The sequence below is a fragment of the Oryzias melastigma genome, linkage group LG6 (genome assembly GCF_002922805.2).
Source record: "Oryzias melastigma strain HK-1 linkage group LG6, ASM292280v2, whole genome shotgun sequence".
NCBI classification, from domain to species: domain Eukaryota; kingdom Metazoa; phylum Chordata; class Actinopteri; order Beloniformes; family Adrianichthyidae; genus Oryzias; species Oryzias melastigma.
The window spans coordinates 10,675,715-10,695,121 of NC_050517.1; the positions used below are offsets into that span (position 1 = coordinate 10,675,715).

The 19,407-nt window shown below is 43.1% G+C and overlaps 1 protein-coding gene across 4 annotated transcripts in view; it reads left to right on the plus strand.

Moving 5' to 3' along the window:
- cenpe (centromere protein E) overlaps window positions 1-18,935 on the plus strand; it is a 23,224-nt gene extending 4,289 nt beyond the window's left edge. The window contains exons 11-50 of one of the 4 annotated variants that reach the window (XM_024281284.2): window positions 494-623; window positions 704-823; window positions 897-1,049; window positions 1,117-1,252; window positions 2,064-2,163; window positions 2,414-3,026; window positions 3,098-3,154; window positions 3,308-3,475; window positions 3,914-3,988; window positions 5,004-5,072; window positions 5,681-5,812; window positions 5,987-6,164; window positions 6,239-6,384; window positions 6,450-6,686; window positions 7,448-7,531; window positions 7,607-7,747; window positions 7,828-7,959; window positions 8,063-8,278; window positions 8,421-8,537; window positions 8,615-8,731; window positions 8,824-9,039; window positions 10,279-10,395; window positions 10,473-10,589; window positions 10,682-10,897; window positions 10,973-11,056; window positions 11,134-11,250; window positions 11,325-11,492; window positions 11,570-11,662; window positions 12,625-12,762; window positions 12,858-13,052; window positions 13,120-13,314; window positions 15,480-15,692; window positions 15,767-15,967; window positions 16,096-16,293; window positions 16,748-16,848; window positions 16,935-17,032; window positions 17,108-17,243; window positions 17,319-17,674; window positions 17,791-17,829; window positions 18,485-18,935. In XM_024281284.2, coding sequence (XP_024137052.1) covers window positions 494-623; window positions 704-823; window positions 897-1,049; window positions 1,117-1,252; window positions 2,064-2,163; window positions 2,414-3,026; window positions 3,098-3,154; window positions 3,308-3,475; window positions 3,914-3,988; window positions 5,004-5,072; window positions 5,681-5,812; window positions 5,987-6,164; window positions 6,239-6,384; window positions 6,450-6,686; window positions 7,448-7,531; window positions 7,607-7,747; window positions 7,828-7,959; window positions 8,063-8,278; window positions 8,421-8,537; window positions 8,615-8,731; window positions 8,824-9,039; window positions 10,279-10,395; window positions 10,473-10,589; window positions 10,682-10,897; window positions 10,973-11,056; window positions 11,134-11,250; window positions 11,325-11,492; window positions 11,570-11,662; window positions 12,625-12,762; window positions 12,858-13,052; window positions 13,120-13,314; window positions 15,480-15,692; window positions 15,767-15,967; window positions 16,096-16,293; window positions 16,748-16,848; window positions 16,935-17,032; window positions 17,108-17,243; window positions 17,319-17,674; window positions 17,791-17,829; window positions 18,485-18,564 — 6,199 coding nt within the window. In that variant the 3' untranslated portion in view covers window positions 18,565-18,935. The remainder of the gene's footprint in view (window positions 1-493; window positions 624-703; window positions 824-896; window positions 1,050-1,116; window positions 1,253-2,063; window positions 2,164-2,413; window positions 3,027-3,097; window positions 3,155-3,307; window positions 3,476-3,913; window positions 3,989-5,003; window positions 5,073-5,680; window positions 5,813-5,986; window positions 6,165-6,238; window positions 6,385-6,449; window positions 6,687-7,447; window positions 7,532-7,606; window positions 7,748-7,827; window positions 7,960-8,062; window positions 8,279-8,420; window positions 8,538-8,614; window positions 8,732-8,823; window positions 9,040-10,278; window positions 10,396-10,472; window positions 10,590-10,681; window positions 10,898-10,972; window positions 11,057-11,133; window positions 11,251-11,324; window positions 11,493-11,569; window positions 11,663-12,624; window positions 12,763-12,857; window positions 13,053-13,119; window positions 13,315-15,479; window positions 15,693-15,766; window positions 15,968-16,095; window positions 16,294-16,747; window positions 16,849-16,934; window positions 17,033-17,107; window positions 17,244-17,318; window positions 17,675-17,790; window positions 17,830-18,484) is intronic. The other 3 variants (XM_024281285.2, XM_024281286.2, XM_036212270.1) reach the window with 3 other exon arrangements.
- The last annotated feature ends 472 nt before the right edge of the window (window positions 18,936-19,407 follow it).

Sequence of the window (19,407 nt, forward strand, 5' to 3'; positions counted from 1 at the left end):
TGACTTCACAATAAAATAGATCTGCATTTGACAGACAAACCAGAACATTTCCTCTAAATATGGATTTATTGTGACTATTGTTCCCACACACCATAATAAATAATTCAGAATATTCAGTAATCAGCTGCTTAATGTTACAAGGACGTTGCTAATAAAGTTGCTTAAACAGTGGATTTATATTTATTTTAATTAGAATTAGAAAATACCACCTTTCGTGACCTTTTTTTTTCTCTTTACTGTATTTATTTGTTGCCCTTTAAGTTAACTGAAGTTCATGTTAGCTTAGCGGCTAGCTATCTTAGCTTAACAGCTGGCTTAATTTTGAGGAAAACTGGAAACCAAATGGGGAAAAAAAAGAAATTGGACGCTTGCTTTTGCTTGGTACAGGCCGGTCCATGAAAACATGATCTGACATTAGACCGGTCCGCGGTCTAAAAAGGGATGGAGATCAGAGCAGCTGTTTATTGACATCAGTGGGTTTATTTCTTTTCAGAGGTTACATAAACTACAGAGACAGCAAGCTGACTCGCATCCTACAAAGCTCCTTGGGAGGGAATGCAAAAACGGTGATCGTCTGCACCGTCACTCCTGCCAGTCTGGATGAGACTCTCAGCACGCTGCAGGTGTGATGAAGACTACTCTGTTTTTTAAAGTTTACCTTTTAAATGTTCTTCTGTCTTAACCTTCTCTCTGTGTTTCTTAGTTTGCCTCCACAGCTAAAAAGATGAAGAACGACCCTCAAGTGACGGAGGTGTCAGACGATGGCGCTCTGCTGAAACGCTATCGCAATGAGATCGTGGACCTAAAGCGACGACTCCAAGAGGCAGGCCTCCTCCTCCTGTCTTGGCTTCTCCTCTGCAGCTGCTCTCTAACGCGCCTCCATCCACCTCCTGCAGGTCTCTTCAGTGGAGCAGACCACTGCCACCGAGAAGGAGGTGCTCTCTCAGCTGCTCCAAGAGAAGGACCAACTGCAGAGGGAGCAGGAAGACCGCATCCGGAACCTGACCAAGCTGCTGGTCACCGGCTCCAATCTGGTTCCTGTTCACAAGGTAACGTGGTGATTGAGGGGGGGGCGGTGTTCCTCTGGGCACTCCTGACCCACTCCGTTCTGTTCAGGCCCCCAAACGCAGAGTTACATGGGGAGGGAAGATGTCCAGGCTCAGCCAGGCTTCCACCTGTGAGGACGGCACGTCAAAACCCTTCAGCCGTAGGCGGAAAATGGAGCACACCCTACTGAGCGACATGAACGAGGGTAAATGAAGACCCAAGCACTTTACTGCTCACAGACAGTGTGGAGGAAACGGACTTTATTTTTACACAGCCATTATAAAGGATTGTCTTTGTTTTGCTCTCTGTTTGCGCTAATGTTACCTTAGCTTACCTAGACAATTATCACTCTTCAGTGTTATCATACCCTGTCACAACGTGCTTTCTCTTTAGGTGTTCATGCATCCCCTTTGTACTGCTGTGGAACACAAGTTCTGCCGTTACATTTATCATATTGGACACTTTTTTCTTTTATTTATACGTTTCCCACTTTCAAACTTCGTTGGCTGTTATGTTTCCTGAGCCTTTCTAGAACTACCTGTGACATCACGACTGACCTGGATAAGCACTCATTCACATGTCAAAGACTATGGTAGACACGGCATTTGAAAACAAAGCACATACTATGATTTTGAGATACAGAAAAAACTAATCGACTATTAAATTAGTTGTTGACTAATCATAGCAGTCCTATTCTCCAAATGCCTCCATTCTGAGATGAAAACAACCATGAAAAAGTCCCACATTCATAAATTGAAGGCTCCGCCAAAATAAAAGCTTCCCAATGAGTTGGGAGGCGGGAAGAGGGAAAATACCAAAGACGAGTTTTGAATTGTAAGAGGGCCTAAAGCCGTCTGTGGAGGAGGTCAAATTTAAGGTGCAAAGACAATTGCAGTAAGAAGAATTGCAAACACGATGCAGTCCTTGCAGTCCAGGACATGAATATCTTTCACTGAAAATCAGTCAAGTTTATGTGACCTATGTTGTGTAGCTCTGATGTGCTTCTGTTTGAACAGATGAGGAATTCTTCGATTCTCAGTGGGGGATTCCTGAGGACCCACCCGACGACATGGAGCCCAGTCGGACCTCCATGTCTTCCTGGAGCATTGGGAACAGGTAAGCGGACGTACGTCTCATTCAGAATTGTGAACTGCTGGTGCAATTTACAAGAACTTACCACATCTGCAGATACAAAAAAAAATAATTTATAAAGTGGTCTAATTTGTATGCAAAAAATAATATTTTTCTTCAAACCAAGTCACCTTGTGCATTTAGTGGTTCTTGTGAGCCGCTTGCCTACAAGCTCTGAACTGATCCAGATGATGGGTTGTTATATTCAGTGTTTTCGTGCCTCCTCTCTTCTCAGTTTTAGAGAGTTTGCGTCTCCTGGTCAGACATGTGAGCTTTCAGAGGAGGTGTCCAGCCTGAAGCAGCAGCTGGAGGCAGAGAGTCGGCAGAGAGAGGAGGCCATGAAGACGCTGGAAGCTTCCAACTGCAGGGTGGCAGAGCTGGAAATGCAGCTGCAGACTGAAGCTCTGGAGAAGATGGAAGCTCTGGAGAAGATTCAGAGTGCTGAGCAGAAAGTTTCAGAGCTGGAGATGCAGCTGCAGACTGAAGCTCAGCAGAAGATGCAGACGTCTGAGCAGAATGTTTCCGATTTGGAGATGCAGCTGCAGACTGAAACTCTGGAGAGGATGCGCATGTCTGAACAGAAAGTTTCAGAGCTGGAGATGCAGCTGCAGACTGAAGCCCAGCAAAAGATGGAAGCTCTGGAGAGGATGCAGATGTCAGAACAGAAAGTTTACGAATTGGAGATGCTGCTGCAGACTGAAGCTCAGCAGAAGATGCAGACGTCTGAACAGAACGTTTCCGATTTGGAGATGCAGCTGCAGCAGAAGATGGAAACTGTGGAGATGCTGCAGTTGAGAGTTGCAGAGCTGGAGCACCAGCTGGAGGAGCAGAGCAGTTCTGATGTTCATGTAAGAATCTTTACTCCAGCCTCAAAATGTAGACATTTCTGCCATAAATCATCCGTCTTTTCTTTTCCCAGATGAGAAGAGAGTTTGCAGAAGCCATCCAGCTCTGTGACACTCTAACCTCAGAGAAGGTAACCATCCACATCTATCATAAACTGGCTCTTGCTTTGAACTTATGATGTTTAAAATGTTGCTCAATAGAATAAAGTCTGATTTGAAAGCAAAGTTAATGGAGGTCATTAAAGGTTCTTCTGCTGCTCTAACTGCTGAAACTGTTTCTGTAGGATATGCTTGCTGCTGAACGAGATTCCCTGAAGCAGGAACTGAGCATTTTCATGGACCAGATGGAACATCTGGAGCGAGACAAGGCTGCTATGGCCGAGGAACTGAAGGAGATGAAGGACTTAGAGGAGTTCAATGCTCTGGAGGAAGACTTCAGGAAAGAGCAGGAGGTAACTGACTGGAGCAGATTTAACATTTGGATCAGACTGCAGATCTGTAATGAAGTTTGTTTGAGGGAGAGGATCTCCGTTTGGACAAACGTGGAGCTCAGGTCTTCATTTGAAAAACCTGTGGGATTTTTCTGATCTCTGAACTAGAGATTCAACACCGGCCGTTGGTTCAGAATGTTGCCTTGTTCTGACTATCAACAGGAGGGTAGGAGGATCAAAATGTGGGCTAATTTGAGAAGGCTCATGCTGCATTTGGAGTCTTGCTGTGTAACCTGGACAAACAAACCTCGGCTACAAGTGTTTTTAAATTTGCACACAGCTTTTTGCAGTTTCTATTTATTTGTTGTTTCACAAAATGCTCCAGAACAAAATCATTCAAAATTAAAATTTGTTGTTGTTCTTTCATCCATGTTTCTTGTCTCCTATTCTTTTCTACAGAACGAGTTCAGAAGTCAAATTTCTTCCCTGGAAAAGGCCCTGGAATCTGCTAAACTTCAGCATGTGGAGCTTCAGGTGAGCTGAGGGGGGTGGGGTTACAATGATGATGACGGGCGATCCTAAAAAACTTTACCAATGCTACACTGGGACAACTCCACATGCTAAGTTTGAGAGTAAAGGAGATTTATGTTCACAGAGAGGAGACGAGACATCTCTGCTCTCATTTTTTTTTTTCATTTATGTCCCAAATACAACTTGAATAATCAAATGTCGGTTAAACGAGTAATATTTAAATTTAGCAGAACAAAATTCCCTCGACTCGAATATGTACACTAAGCCCAGAGTGAATAGAGGTTCTAAAAGGATTTTGTTGGCCAAATCTCCCCCCCCCTCCCTCACTTTCCAAACAGGAAGTACCCTCTGCCTCCATGACACTAAAATCCCATAGAGTTCTATAAGAAAGGAAAAGATATTACTCAGTCAGTCTAATCCTCAGATTATCCATTTTTGCTTTGAGACTTTTTTTTACTATGTTCTTGATATTTAAAATATAATTGATTTTTTTTTCTGTATTTCAAGTTATAAACTGACCAGTCAGATTCCTCAATAAAAGTAGGTGGTGCTTGCTGGTTTGCCTGTCCAGCCTTTTGACGTTTTATAAATGCTCCCGAGCCCGCTTTCAGTGGTAGGGAAGTGTCCGCCCAACAAGCTCACTTCTGATTGGTGAAAGTGGTTGTCATAGAAACGATTATTTGGACCAATCACCGCTAACTGGCGTTGTCTGGGAGAAAAGGGCAACTAAATTGATTTAATTGGGTTGGAGCCAGACGTAAACCATTTTCTATGGGTGACGACACACTCACTCCAGTTGTCTTATACAGTCAATGGATCAAACTAAACATTCCTGTTTAAGTGGATCTAGTTTTTGTTCTTTCAAAATAAACCCAGAGATATACTTTTATGTGAGGATGTTTGGTTTAAATGTTAGGGTATAAAAAATGTCATGCTGTATTATTTCTGAGTTTTTGCTTTATTTATTCATTGGTTGGACATAAATGAGGTCTGACTTTATTTTTCTTTTTTTCCCTAGAACAAACTTCAAACTGTTTCTGAAGAGCTCAAGAAGAAAAGTGAATATGCAGAAGAACTCCAGAATATGGTTTGTTGACTTCTTTTTTTTATTGTTTTATGTTTTTCTTTTAGCTAAAGAAATTCAGGCTGTACAAATGTGCATGAAAAGCACTCAATAAATAAAGTTTTACTGATTGATATTCTCCTACCAAATCATCAAAGGTAATTCGTGTTTCCCAGTGTGTATAGAGTTGTATCTAAACACAAGTTTGTGTCTCAATCCAATCGTTCCTGTTGTGTGTCAGAATAGACTCAGTGATCTGGATTTTTTAAAATTTTTATTGTTTAAAAATCGTGTTAAAACCATTAGTCTCTGTCAGTTTAGCAGCCACACTCCTTCTTTGGGCTGCAGGGAGCTGTTTAAAGTCTCACTCTGATCACCTTTTGATCTATTGTAAAAGTGTTTCCTCTGGTCTTACATTTTGCTGTTTTTAGCCAAAATCAAAAACCCTGTGTGGTTTCAGCAGAGAGGCAGGAGTTGATCAGAAATTCATCTGAGTTTGTGGGCTCATCATCAGTTTGTTCACATGCTCTCCTGCCAGCTTACAGCCCCTCACACTCCCAATCTAACATTAATGGTGCAACAAAAAGCGCTTTGAATGAACGTTCTTAACTCGTCCTCCTTTGTCCATGCAGAGCGGGAAAAATTTGGTTCAGGAGGTGGCGGAGCTTCGGCGCTCTCTAGACGACGCCGAGGGGGTCAGCAGAGACACCAAGAAGGAGTGGGCAGTCCTCCGCAGTCAGAACATCTCTCTGCTGGAGCTGAAGGTGAGCGAGTCAAATCTGTCCTCTGCTCTGTTGAAATAAAGTTTTATACAAAATGAGGAGTAGTGAAGAAAAACAGCAGAAAGGCTCTCTGAACATGCGGATAATGTTCACAGCAAAACGAGTATGAAATGAGTTTTCGTTCTTCAGAAGATTCACTTTCTGCTTCTTCTTCAGGCCACTCTGACGAGCAGCCAGGAGAAGATGGAAGCTGAGCTGAGCACTCTGCGCCTGCAGCTGGAGACGGAGAAGTCACGGAACAAGAAGATGCAGAGCGACCTCCAGAAAGAGTTGAACGTAGCCTTTAATGAAAACGCCAAGCTCACCTCTCTGCTGGACGGCAAAGTCCCGAAAGGTGATTTGGAATTTGGGTTTGAATCTGAACTTTGAGCCAGAAGAAGGGATGGTCCTGAACCTGCTCTGTTTCAGACCTCATCGACAGCCTGGAACTCGAGAGAAGAGCGGTTGCAACCACAAAGGAGCTAATGGCGGCTCACGAGGCAGAGCAGGCTCTCAAGGTTCAGCTGGAGGAGCTTCAGGCTCTTCCAGATAAAGTGGACAGTTTGAGGAAGCAGGTGAGTCCCACAAACTACAAAGCCCAGGACCTGAGATCAGTTTTTGAAGATTGTTTTCCTGTCAGGTGGAAGGTCTATCAGAGGAGCTGCGAGGCGTTGAAGTTGAGCGGGATGGTCTGAAGTCGGCCTGCGCTCAGAGTCAGCTGGAGGAAGAGCAGCTCAGAGAAGCTCTGCAGAGCTGTGAGGACGAGCTGCAGCGGATCCAAACCGAGCAGCAGGTGGACTCTCTGAGCTCCCACCAGGAGAGCTGGAACGCTGAGAGGAGTCGGCTGCTGGCTTCTCTGGAGGACATGGAGGAGAAGGTAAAGTACCGCTCTGGATGGAAAATCTCTTGTTTGGGACATCATATGACTGTTGGGTTTCTCAAGTGAAAAATACAGATCAAAATCTTCAAGTTTAATTTCTAGTTAATATATATATATATTTAACATTCCACTCTCCTACCAATAAAAAAGCCTAATAACGCAAACATTAGATTTTAGAAAAATAGATATTTAGAAATGCCCACCATCTATGCATATAAAAAATAGAACAATAACCATCACTTACTGGACTTTTTAACAGAGATCAATAGAATAAGTTTTCAGTTGGACCATTTGGATTGAAAACGTGAAAAAAAAAAATACAATTTTCAATAATGACTGAAATACAGAAAACATGTCTATCTAATGTAATGGGTAGGGCTGTAGATTCTTTCTGAGGTGGCAATCCAATTCAGGAATCAAAATCAAACCACTACTCTTACTATTTGATATATTGCCTGGTTGCTACAGTAGATGTATTTCTCTTTGTTGGATCGATTAAAAGTAAAATGTGTTTGACAAACATCATTTGCACCTTTTTCTTTAGAACAAGATGTTGGAATCAACTAAACAAAATCTATGAGAACACAAATATCTTTTTTTTTCCATCAATTTTTTGTCCAACCTTCCCTTCTTAAAGGTGGTGCACAGATGAAGCAGTGTCTGGGAAAGTGCTTGAATCTAAATCCAGAGGTTCACTTCCTGCTGTCAGTTTTTACCCGTCCATCCAGAGTTTAAAGACTGTGGTTTTTGCGTTGCAGGCTGCAGAGACTCAGATCCTCCTGGAGTCTCTTCAAAACCAGCTTCGGGATGAAAGGCAGAGGAACGCTGATCTGCAGGAGGAGGTGGGTGGAGCGTTGATACCCGTCTCCATGTCCAGCTGCTCTCTGTTGCTTGATGGTTTCTCGCCGTGTGAGCAGATGCTGAGGATGTCTCAGGAGCTCCAGGCGGGTGGCGCTCAGAGCTCGGCGCTGGAGGTGGACCGGCTGCTCTCTGACGTCGCTGCTCTGACGACAGAGAGGGACCAGCTGAAGGAGGACATGAAAGAGAATGTGGATATGGTCTGAGCGTGTCCTCTGGGTTTTTTTTTTCTTTTCACACAAACGTTTTGGATTCCCTAACAACAACACTCTGACAACAGATGATCGAGACTCAGGCGGAGCTCAGGGCGGCACTGGAGAAGAACCGCGAGCAGATGAAGAAGATCAAACTCCTGGAAGTTGCTCAAGATGCAAAGGTGGAGAGTTCACAGCTGGAGGAGCTTCAGACAAAGGTAAGAAAAATGGATCTGGAAAACCAAACCAGAACTTCAGACACTATGATCCTTCACAGCTGAGGCAGGATGTTTGATGAAGCCTCCATATGTACCGTGGCAGATGAGGAGCCTGTGCCAGGAGATCACCAGCCTGCAGCAGGAGAGAGACCGTCTGCTGTCTGAGCAGACATCCTCGTCTGCGCAGGAGGAGGAGGAGCTGCTGCTGCACAGAGTGACGGCGCTCACAGAGGAGAGAGATCAACTGCAGGAGATCCTGGAGGGAGTCAGGGAGGAGAAGAAGCAGATGAGAGCAGAGCTGGAGGAACACATGGAGACGGTCTGTCATATCTTTATCTCAGCTTTAAACATTCACGAGAATCCACAAATTTGGACTCCAAACGTTTCCAAATCTGTGCACTCAGGAAATCAAATGTTCAGATGATCAAAGAGTTTTGTCTGTATCTGTTTGTGGTTGTCAGGCGGCTGAGGCTCAAGGTCTCCTCCATTCGGTCCAGCAGCAGCTACAGGATCAGATCCAGAGTTTCCATGACCTTCAAACCACCAGAGAGGAGGAGCAAAGTCGTCTGGAGCAGCAGGTTTGATGACTGACACGTGGCTGAAGATTTCAGCTCTTCTCCTGGTTTCACACTAAGCCATTCTTCTCCTACTGTAGCTTTCAGAGAGGACGGGTCTCCTCCAGTCTCTCCAGGAGGAACTCCAGGAGCAGAAGCAAAGCAAGTCTGATCAAGGGAAAGAGTTTGAGCAGAGAGAGTCTGATTTGAAGCATCAGGTGATGTAGACTGTTGTTTTACTGCATGTTTCAGCCCTGAACCTCAGTTTGGAAGTTCTGCCTGTTCACTTCCTCCTTCCTTTGTAAAACAGCTCCTGCTTCTGACTGAGGAGCTTGAAAAGGTAGAGAGAAACCATCTGGTCCTTCAAGAGCAAGATGCTGGTCAGAGATCCTCAAAGGAGGAGGAGGAGCTGCTGCTCAGAGTGACGGCGCTCACAGAGGAGAGAGATCAGCTGCAGGAGATCCTGGAGGGAGTCAGGGAGGAGAAGAAGCAGATGAGAGCAGAGCTGGAGGAACACATGGAGACGGTCTGTCAGAAACTTTGTTCAAATCTTTTTCTGAGCTTCAGACCTTCACATGCTACAGGTTAAAAAACCAAGATTCACAAATTTAGACTTAATCAGTTCTGATGTTTAAGCGTTTGTTAATTTATTGCAGAGATAAAGCAAATCCTTTTGATTTTTAATAAATGTATTTTTACTTGTCTGAGGCTCCAGAATGTGACCAATTTGGTCTCGTGTGCGACTAATTATTTCAGTGGTGTTCCAAAACAAATCCATAGTTGTACTTGTGCGCCCAATTATTCTGTGGGGAAAAACAAACCAAAATAAGCTTGGTCCGTGCGCATCTCCCTGTGCACACGCATTTGATGTTGGAGAGAATATTTTTTAAAAAGTCTATTAAAATCCTTAAATTCTGGAGCTTTAGCTACAGTGTTAAAACAGTGACTAATATCAGAGCTATCCAGATTCCAGCTCAGACGAGGAAAACTAAGACGTTCATGGATCTAATTCTCTGTAGGTCGATGCATCAGAATGGGGGGAGACTTAGGTCCATCCATTTCACTTGCTGTCACAAATTTAAGCTTTTTCAAACTGTGTATTTATTTAGACAAAGAAATACTGAAAAATGCAGTTTTACTCTTAAAATATGTTATATACATGTCCTCTATCATGAGAAAAATTCTGCAAAAACTTGTTAAGAACACAAAAATCAATAATTTTATTGGAGTTGGTCTTTAAGCATCAACTTCTTCATCTCATTTATCATTACTGCACAATTGTGTTTCAAATTAAGGGCTAATTGTTTATCAGTTTGTACGTTAAACATTTTCAAGTCTTGATGACAGCAATTCAAAAGGAAAGAGACCATATAAATCTGCTGAGTTCAACTATTGAGAAGGTGGGTGCACCAAACTTTCCTGCTGGTGCACCTAAAAATAATAAAATAAAATGGGCACACTGGTGCAACCAGTGCAAACATTTAGTCTACAGTGTTGTTAAAGTTTTAATTAGTAATGAAAAATTAATTTATTGATTTGGTCTGGGATTTAATCTTATCCACAAAGACCTGTTCAAGTTCTTCCAACAGTTGAACCTTTCAGCCTCTCTCTGTGGATCCTGTTTTTCTCGTTATTTATTAAAGATGAATATAAATTCGAGCACGTCTTCTAATCAGCTGTAGAAACATCTCCTAATATGTTTTGTCAGTGAATCAAATGTTCAGATGATCTAAGAGTTTCGTCTGTATCTGTTTGTGGTTGTCAGGCGGCTGAGGCTCAAGGTCTCCTCCATTCGGTCCAGCAGCAGCTACAGGATCAGATCCAGAGTTTCCATGACCTTCAAACCACCAGAGAAGAGGAGCAAAGTCGTCTGGAGCAGCAGGTTTGATGACTGACACGTGGCTGAAGATTTCAGCTCTTCTCCTGGTTTCACACGAAGCCATTCTTCTCCTACTGTAGCTTTCAGAGAGGACGGGTCTCCTCCAGTCTCTCCAGGAGGAACTCCAGGAGCAGAAGCAAAGCAAATCTGATCAAGTGAAAGAGTTTGAGCAGAGAGAGTCTGATTTGAAGCATCAGGTGATGTAGACTGTTGTTTTACTGCATGTTTCAGCCCTGAACCTCAGTTTGGAAGTTCTGCCTGTTCACTTCCTCCTTCCTTTGTATAACAGCTCCTGCTTCTGACTGAGGAGCTTGAAAAAGCAGAAAGAAACCATCTGGTCCTTCAAGAGGAAGATGCTGGTCAGAGATCCTCAAAGGAGGAGGAGGAGCTGCTGCTCAGAGTGACGGCGCTCACAGAGGAGAAAGATCAGCTGCAGCAGGAGCTCAGAGAAGAAAAGCAGCTGAAAGGAGAGTTGGAAGGAAGAGTGGAAATGCTGCTGGCAGAGGTTTGTCGTTGAAGAAAGACAGCTTTGAAAGATCAGAAACATGATGTAACATCTGGAGTCTTTCCGTCTGGACAGATTTCAGGACTGAACATGAGTTTACAGACTGGTAGAGAGCAGATGAAGCAGCTGGAGGAAGATCTGCAGCACAACATGTATTTGGTGAGCAGAAAAGCCACTGGTTACTTTGTTTAGCTTTCATTCCTGATGAAAAGCTGAGTTTGAGTTTTTCTTTGAAGGCATCTTCAAGAGAAGCTCTCCTGAAGTCTGTCCAGGAGGAGCTGAAGGAACAGAGGAACATCCACTGTGATCTAGAGAAACTGCTTCAGGAGAAGGAGAGCTCCTTCAGCCACAAGGTGAAAGACGAACCCTTCTGAGCAGCCCTGATGTTCAGAGCTGGAGGCAGCTCAACTTCTCCCCTCGTGCACAGATGCAGGACCTGTCAGGAGAACTGGAGAGCACTAAAGCCGAGAGGAGGTCCCTGCTGTGTGAGAGCCAGAAGTTCACAGAGGAGAAGGAGGAGCTGCTGCGTAGAGTGATGTCTCTGAAGGAGGACAAGCAGCAGCTGGGAGCTCAGCTGAACGAGGAGAAGGAGAAGGTTTACTTTGATCACGCTGAACTGTCGTGTCACCGCTTTGATTCTCCAGGATTGACCGTTTCCTCGTATTCATGCAGATTTGGGACCTGCAGCAGAAGCTGAGCCGGCAGGAGCAGCTGGAGGCACAGCGAAACAAAGAGCGAGAGCAGGAGAGCCGGCAGTACCGAGAGGTGGGTCTCAATCGCACAGGGAGCCAAAATCCTAGACACAACTTAGGACAGAAAAAGATAAACTTCTATTGAACACACTAAAACAACATTTTTAATACTTTCAAAATGTAACTTTTAACATAAATATTAATAAAAACAGGCAGGAATATTATTTCAGAATAAATGAACTTTAACCTTAAATGACTTTCAACATTTTTCTTTCCATAAATGTATATTTTGGCAAAATTATACAAGTTAGAAATAAATTTAATGTTAAAACCAAAAAAAAGAAAATGATGTAAAGCCAGAGGTCATTATAACATATCTCTCACCCTTCATTTAAAAATAGATCTTCTTAAACCAGAAGATTAAAAATACAGACTTTGGCCCCGTTCAGACCGGCCCGTGAGGTTGGGAACAACCCTTCTAAAGCATTAAGGAGAAGAGTGGGCTTCTGAGAATCACTTGGACTCTAATCTGAAAAACTACCTTTTTTGGATCCCAGTAAAAATATGTCACCATTAACATATTTTTGACTTTTAATAATTGCATTTGATTCTGAAATGTTTGGAAGGCTTTGAAATGGTGACAGAAAAATGAAACACTGTTTTGTCTTTGCTTCTTAATTCTCTGGAGACCAATAGTCTGAGTCAGTCAGTAACAGATTAATACAATTAATTTTAACTGAAGTTAATAATCAATAAGCACTAGTGTTTGCCTTTTTCTTTGCCCTTTAAAGGGTTAAATTGTTGTGCTCAGTTGACGAGCTTTAACCTTTTTATTCTTTTTTAATAAAGAAATAATGCATGTCTGTTTAATCTTTTTACAAATATTTATAGGTAAATAAAAAATATTTTTAAGAAATTGGACAAAAATTATAAAGGTTTTTTGTTATTTTTTTACATTTTGATTTAAATATGTTTTTTGTAAATTTTAACTTCTAGTTTCAATTTTATTCCTTATTCAAATGTTTTTGGGTGAAGCTGCTGATTGAGACGAACAGAAACATCTCCGCCCTCAAAGAGCAGCTGTTTGTTCTGGAGCAGAAGAGCAGAGAAAAGGAGGAGGAGAAGCACGGGGTGGCGTCATCTCGTCTGCAGGAGTCCAAACTTCTCCTTCAGGTGAGGCTGGATCCGATCGAGTTATTGACAGGAGGAATTTTCATGACCTCCAGTCTGAGTTCAGCAGCTGGATGTGATCTGTGGTTTTGTTCCAGGAGTCTTTCGGGAAACTGGAGGAGTTCATTAACACCTGCAGGGGGCGCTTCTCCGTCCCTCTGGACCCGGCTCTGAGGTCTCGGGGTTCCCTCATCCACCCGTACATCAGCTCTCTTCCAGAGGCCAGTGTGGATGTGTACATGTCCATGCAGCAGCAGGGGCTGGAGAGCGTTCAGAGGCTGCAGAGCGTGCAGGTACGGACCTCCTCTTAGATGCTCCAGCTGAAGTCGAACAGACGAAAACTCCCGCCTCTCCTCTCAGATGCAGCTGCAAGCACAAGCGGTCGCCTACAGGAGACTGCTGGAGGTACTGGTGAGGAAGGAGGACGCCGTGTATGAGGAGCGGCGGCTGCAGGACCTGCTGCTGTGCAGAACGCAGGAGCCCGACTGCGACCTGCAGGCTCTGTGGGAGCGCAGGCTGAGCGAGCTGCTGGACAAACGGCGGCTCTACCAGCAGGTGAGCTCCCGCTGAGGGCCCGGCGTCTGTTAGAGTCCAGTGTTTATTCCATCACAGACAGTGGTGATGGTTTATGGGTTCATTTTGTGGTGAAACCCGGTCAAGAAGAACATTTCTGGATTAAATTATGAGAACATTGGTGCTCCCGCTGATTGTCACAAGGTTTGCGGTTTCACACTCCCAGCATGATGTGATGTTAAGCATTCCAGACAAGAAGTCTCTTCAGGAAACAGAAAACACTGCAAACTTTCTGATTCCACATATTGTTCGTTCCTGATTCATTCATCCATTTATTTAAGTCACTTTCACAACTTCTTGGACATCCTGTAGTCTAGCCAACTTTTCGCTTTGCACCCCAAAATACAATAAACGGCTTCAACTTTGTGCTTTCGTCACGGTGAAATACGATTTCGCTTGACCAGATGTTTTTATGGAAACACTCCAGCTGCCGGCTGGTTCATCTGTTGGAGATCCAGGCATGTCAAACCAAGCAGATGTCTTTCTTCTTAATTTCTACTTTAGTTCACTTCCTGACAACCCACGTGACAAGAGACGAGTTTGTCAATCACTTGTTCTGGATCCCTCTGTGCCAGCGTTGTCTTCCGACAGAGAAATAGCTGATTGTGCTTCACAAATATGTCGATGTTTCTCTTCTCATTGAACCGTCATCAATCTCCGTATGAAAACTCCTCTTCGCTTTAATGGAAATCATTTTTTTGTTTAATTATCCACTCAAGTTCTTCTAAATCTTCACTTGCTTTCTCTGCATCTCCACCAGACAATTGTTCACTAGCTGTTGATCCTTTTTCTGCTCCCATCTTCTCCGTATCACCCATCTGTTTGCACTATTTCTGATGTGTTTAGGATCCACCCAAAATGTCGTGTATTGGCGTTTGCCACGACACAAAGTCTAAAAGCTGGATCAAATGAGCGTTTCTTGGCAATCGCTACACTAGCTTACAACATAAACCGTTGGCATGGATGCCCCGCCCAGCCGACCTCGGGAAGATGGGCGGATATTACAGGAGCCCCGCATTTATTAGAGATCAACGTCTATTTGAAACTGGCCACTATTAAAAGATATACAATATGTCCTTTTAGAGAGGCCTGAAGGTTGAAAATGACAAACATTTGAAATGTTTATCTTTTTATTATAAGTGTCATATTATTGCTTTTAAATATTTAATAACAAATTTTTTTCTCCTTTTTTTTAATTTGCGTTAATCTTTTTAATCTATAGCTATTATGTAAGCCAGGGATAATTCCCAAAGGATTATCCATTATCTTAAATTAGTGGTGTGTCAGACTGATGCTTCTAAGAAGTCTGGTCATTTCTGATAATGAACATCTCGAAGGGCATTAGCCTGCAATCATCATTTATCAAATAAATATTTAATCAATTAGTACTTGCTATTTTTTTGGTTAAAATTGTTATTCACAAAGTGGCCCATTTCAAGCAAAGTGCTGCACGTTGCCATGGTAACGCCACAGTACCTGTGTCGACCGGTTTTGCAGCTCTCTTGATTATGTTACGTGAAATGAAGCATCATTTCATAAAAAATGGGGGAAAAAGCAGGAGTTCCTAAGCACTGAACCATGACTTATGAGTGAAAAATCCAACAAACATGACGTTTGTTTCTTTTGCACTTTTATTTTGCTCCCGCTCATCACCTACATCAACAGGGAAGTGCGATCGAACAGAGTATCGAAGGAAGCTACAATAGGAAGTTAACAATGAGGTCAAACACAAATTCCTAATGAATAAATAAATAGCTCCCTGAAGTTTTACCAAGTTAACAAAACAAAAGTTGGAAACAATTTAAGAAAAAAATGTGCTTTTAAATCATTGGTAATGCCATTTAATCTTTAAACACTCAACCTTGACACTTTTTTGTTTTTTTGATCTTTTACTGTACCATAATGTAACAAAGTTAAATAAAAATGCCTAAAAAATGTTTTTATAGGAACTATTAGGTAAGATTAAAATTGGATGATTCAATTACTGGTCATCATTAAATGATTGCACAAAAAAAATGGGTTTCAGCTCTAGTTTTCATATTGGTGAAGGTCGTACATGAAAAAGGAAAAATGTTTTGAGATGTTGACATGGCGTTGGGAGGAGCGTTTCCTTCAGAGCTGGGCTCAAACTTTATGACTGTTTTCAGAAAATGGAGAACATCTTGGAGAAGCTCTGGGCTCAGATGGCGTCCCACATGTCAGAGCTGAGAGCTGAGATCGCAGCGAGGGAGAAGTTCAGGGAGCAGCTGCAGGCCGCCGTCGCCAAGCAGCCAATCGTTCTCGGCGAGCTACACGGCGTCCTGCAGCGCGAGCTGGAGCGCAGGTCTTCTGCGGCTCAAAGCAGCGCTGCTTCTGTGCAGGTGAGCTTCACACCGCTTCCTCTGGGTTCCCCTGTTTGTGAGAAACCTCATGTTTTCTTCTGGTGTCTCCACAGTTCATGGAGGAGCAGAAGGTTCTGTTTGATGAACTGAAGCAGCAGGACGCCCAAACCGAATCTCTTCTCAGAGAGGAGAAGAGCAAGACGTGCACTCTGCTGCAGGCTCTAGAGGGCGCTCCTCTGAAGACAGAACTCTCTCTGCTCAAAGACAACCAGGAGCTCCTTCTGCAGCTCCAAGAGGCTCAAGAAAACGTCAAAGTCAGTCTGGGATAGTTTCTGAAAGCCAACTTATGTCTTTAGTTTGTCTGTTTTTGAGGCAAATCCTAAAAAGCACCATTTTGTTTGCATTCAAAACTAAAACTTGTCCTCTAAAACTAAAATTCCAGACGCTGCACATGCAGATGGAGCAGCTGCAGGAGGCGCAGGCGAGCGCCCACAGCCGCTTATCCTGCCACAAGGAGGCCACGCAGCTGCTGCAGACAGAGCTGCAGGACAGCCGCGCCCTCGTCCAGGAGAAGGAGAGCGCCATCGAGGAGAAGGAGAGCGCCATCCAGACGCTCAGGAACAAACTGCGCGAGTCCGAGGTGCATCGCAGTTTAACACAAATGAATTCAATAGAATGATGTGAGGAGAACATGTGAAAAGAAATCTCTTTGGACCAGAAAACTCATTTATAGAATTTTGAAGACAAAACTGAATTTTTCCTGAAGTTTTTCAAAGTTTCTGATTGTGATCCAATTCATTTTGATATATATATATTTTTGTGTGCAAGTGTGTCAGGAGTTGTACTCACTTTACTGACAGTGTGAGAGACTTCATCCAGGAAGGAAATGGTGATTGTGGTAAAAAAGTGATTTTAATTTGAAGGCAGATGAGAAGCAAATTGTAACATTCAGGTTTTGGATGAAACAACATAGAAATGTAGTTTTTAAATTTGAAAATCTGCTGAAGCTTTTTTGTAGAAACTTCCTTTCTTTTCTTGTGATATTCTTCAGTGACTTTGTTTTTAAAAATGGATCTCTGCGGTTCTGCCGACAGAAAAGAGCATCTCCTGCTGCAGAAGATCTGGAGAATCTGAAAAAGAAGTTGTTCCAAATGGAGGTGAAGCTCACTTCAATGTCAGAGGAACACAAACAAGAGTAAGACTCATCGTCACGGCCCGATTTCTGGATTCTGCTCTGGTCTGTTAACGCTGAGATGTTTTTTTTTTTGTGTTTTTCTTCAGGATCCAGAAGATGAACTCGCTGTTGAGCATTAAGGAGGACTCCCTGAGGAGGCTGAAGGAGGATCTGAGGAGGTCTCAGCGGCGGGGGGAGGAATCCTGTAAGACCCAGGATCTTGTAGTTGTTTGTAGAGATTTTCTGACCTCTAACTTCTGGACTGTGGTTGTGTCATCAGTTCTGGAGGGTGAGGTTCTCCATGCTAAACTGGTGAACCCCAAAGGTCAGGTGGTCCAGAGCAGCATTCTGCTAGAAAAAACCAAGCTGGAAGAGGAAGTCAAACAGCTTCATCTGAAAATCACCCAGCTGGAAAGGTAACGGAGCAGATTTGAAGGTTGTTTTGAAGACGATGAGATGAGAAAGAAAAAGTAATGCATGTTTCTCGTCAGCTTGGTGTCCAGCCTGCAGGCAGAGGTCACCAAATGGAAGAACAGAGCCATTAAACTGAAGAACAAGACTGAGATGGACAAGCCTCCATCTCCTTGCACCACCTCCACCAAGAGGCCTCCCCCCACGACTGTCGACATCCTGTGCTCACCTAAAAAGATGCTGCTGAATTCCAGCAAGATCCTGGGCTCGCCTCGGAAGGGTCCCGAGTCTCCCAGCAAACCTCTGGACTCGCCCAAGCCCTCGCTCTTCAGATCACCCAAGAGCAGGTTCTTTGACGCGGGCGGGGCTTCGGAGATGCTCACAAGAAGTCGTCCCAAACAGTTCTTTGATAACTCTGGGCTGGGAACCACTCCAGGTAATCCCCATCTTCATCCTGACGTCATTCTCACGTCATTTGAAGTCTGCAGCAACGCTGCTCTTATTGTGAAAGGTCTGTGTTTTCTGGACTGTGATGTTTGTATTTTTTAACAGAGATCTCACTCGCTCCTGACTCAGCTGACAGCGACATCGGTAACGTTTGTCCTGTCTGGCAGTGTGAACGCTCACTGGGTGTTGGTTGATGGGACGTCACTGGTCCTTTTAAAGAGACTTGAACCATGTTTCCACTGAGCTGCTCTGTTCAGATCACAACTGTTTGGAAGCATTAACTTTCTACATTTTGGATTATTTTCTGACGTTCCTGAAATTAAAACAGTTTACATTTTTTTTAAAATCAAAGAAACAAAAAAGTTCCACAAAGTATTTTTTCTATCATCTGAGAAGTTGAGGAACAGAAGTGCAGATCTTGTCCTCAGAAACGGACATGGTGCTGGTTATATTGTGAAGGTGCTCAGTGGAAATGCGACCTCAGACGTGGCGGGTCTTCATGTCCCAAAGGAGGATGTTTTAGCAGATTAATAGCCAGGCATGTCTGTGGGCAGCCTTTGATTTCTTTCAAACGGAGCTCTCACTTGTGGAGAGACTCGTACGTTTCTTGAGTCATCAGGAAGTTGATTCAAAAGCTGCTTCTGGAATTTTCCTTATTACTAATGTATTCAACTTTTTCAGAAAAGTTCTCTAAAACTGCAACCAAAACTTTTGTTTTTCCTTCTTCATGTTGATGGTTAAAGCGCAGACGTTTATCAGTTTAAACAAAAAACTAAAATGTTAATCTGTTATTTTTCAGATGCAGCAGCTGGAGCCGACAGAACGGATCCATGTTGGACTAGTTCTCCCAAAAAAGAAGATTTTTGTAAACCACAATAAAATGACACGGAGGATTTTTAAAACATATATATAATTTTGTTAGATTTAATAAACAAAGTACATTTTATTACAATGTTTTAGTCTAATGATTGTCCTTTCATTTTATTTTCCTCCTCCATGTGGAATTCTGTTGATAATTGAAAACAACAATTTCAAAATAAAATGTGGGGTTTATTTTTCTGCTGCCTTAAGATTTAGTTTCAGTCTGAAAAGCTGAAATTCCCATAGTAAAAAAGTAGGGTGGCACGCTGATGTCCGTTACCGATGATTATCTTCTGATAGTGAACAGTATGACGTCACGCCAATGATTCCAATAAGAAAAAAAAATGTAGCTGATAAAATGGACAGATAATTAAAAGCTTAAACTGCAACGCTTTCTCAGTCACCACTCAGTATTTACTTCTGTTACAACTTGTATACTCACCCCAAAAGTTTTAGCCTTGTCGGTACTGCTTAACGGTGCTAGCATAGCGTCTAGACAACAGTGCAGACACAGCATGCTCCACAAAGCATTTCTGTCTCTCCCTCACTGCTTTATGAGCTGCCCTTTGCAATAGAGGGGGTGCTCTCGAGACTTTCCTCCACTAACAAAGACGACAAACGCACGCGGATGGCAGAGCGGTCACTAGCAAAAAATGTCCAAAGTGTGTCTGTATTTATCCAAAGTAGATGCAGACAGCGCAGGGTGTCTCAGATGTAACTACAACATTTCTCATAAGGGCAGGAACGGCAGTAATTTGTCCAAACGCCTCACTAAAATACAACAGATTCTGGCGGAGAGGAGCACTTGATTCTAATCTGTTAACATCCTATCCTCATGTCTGTGAGCAAATATTTATTTTG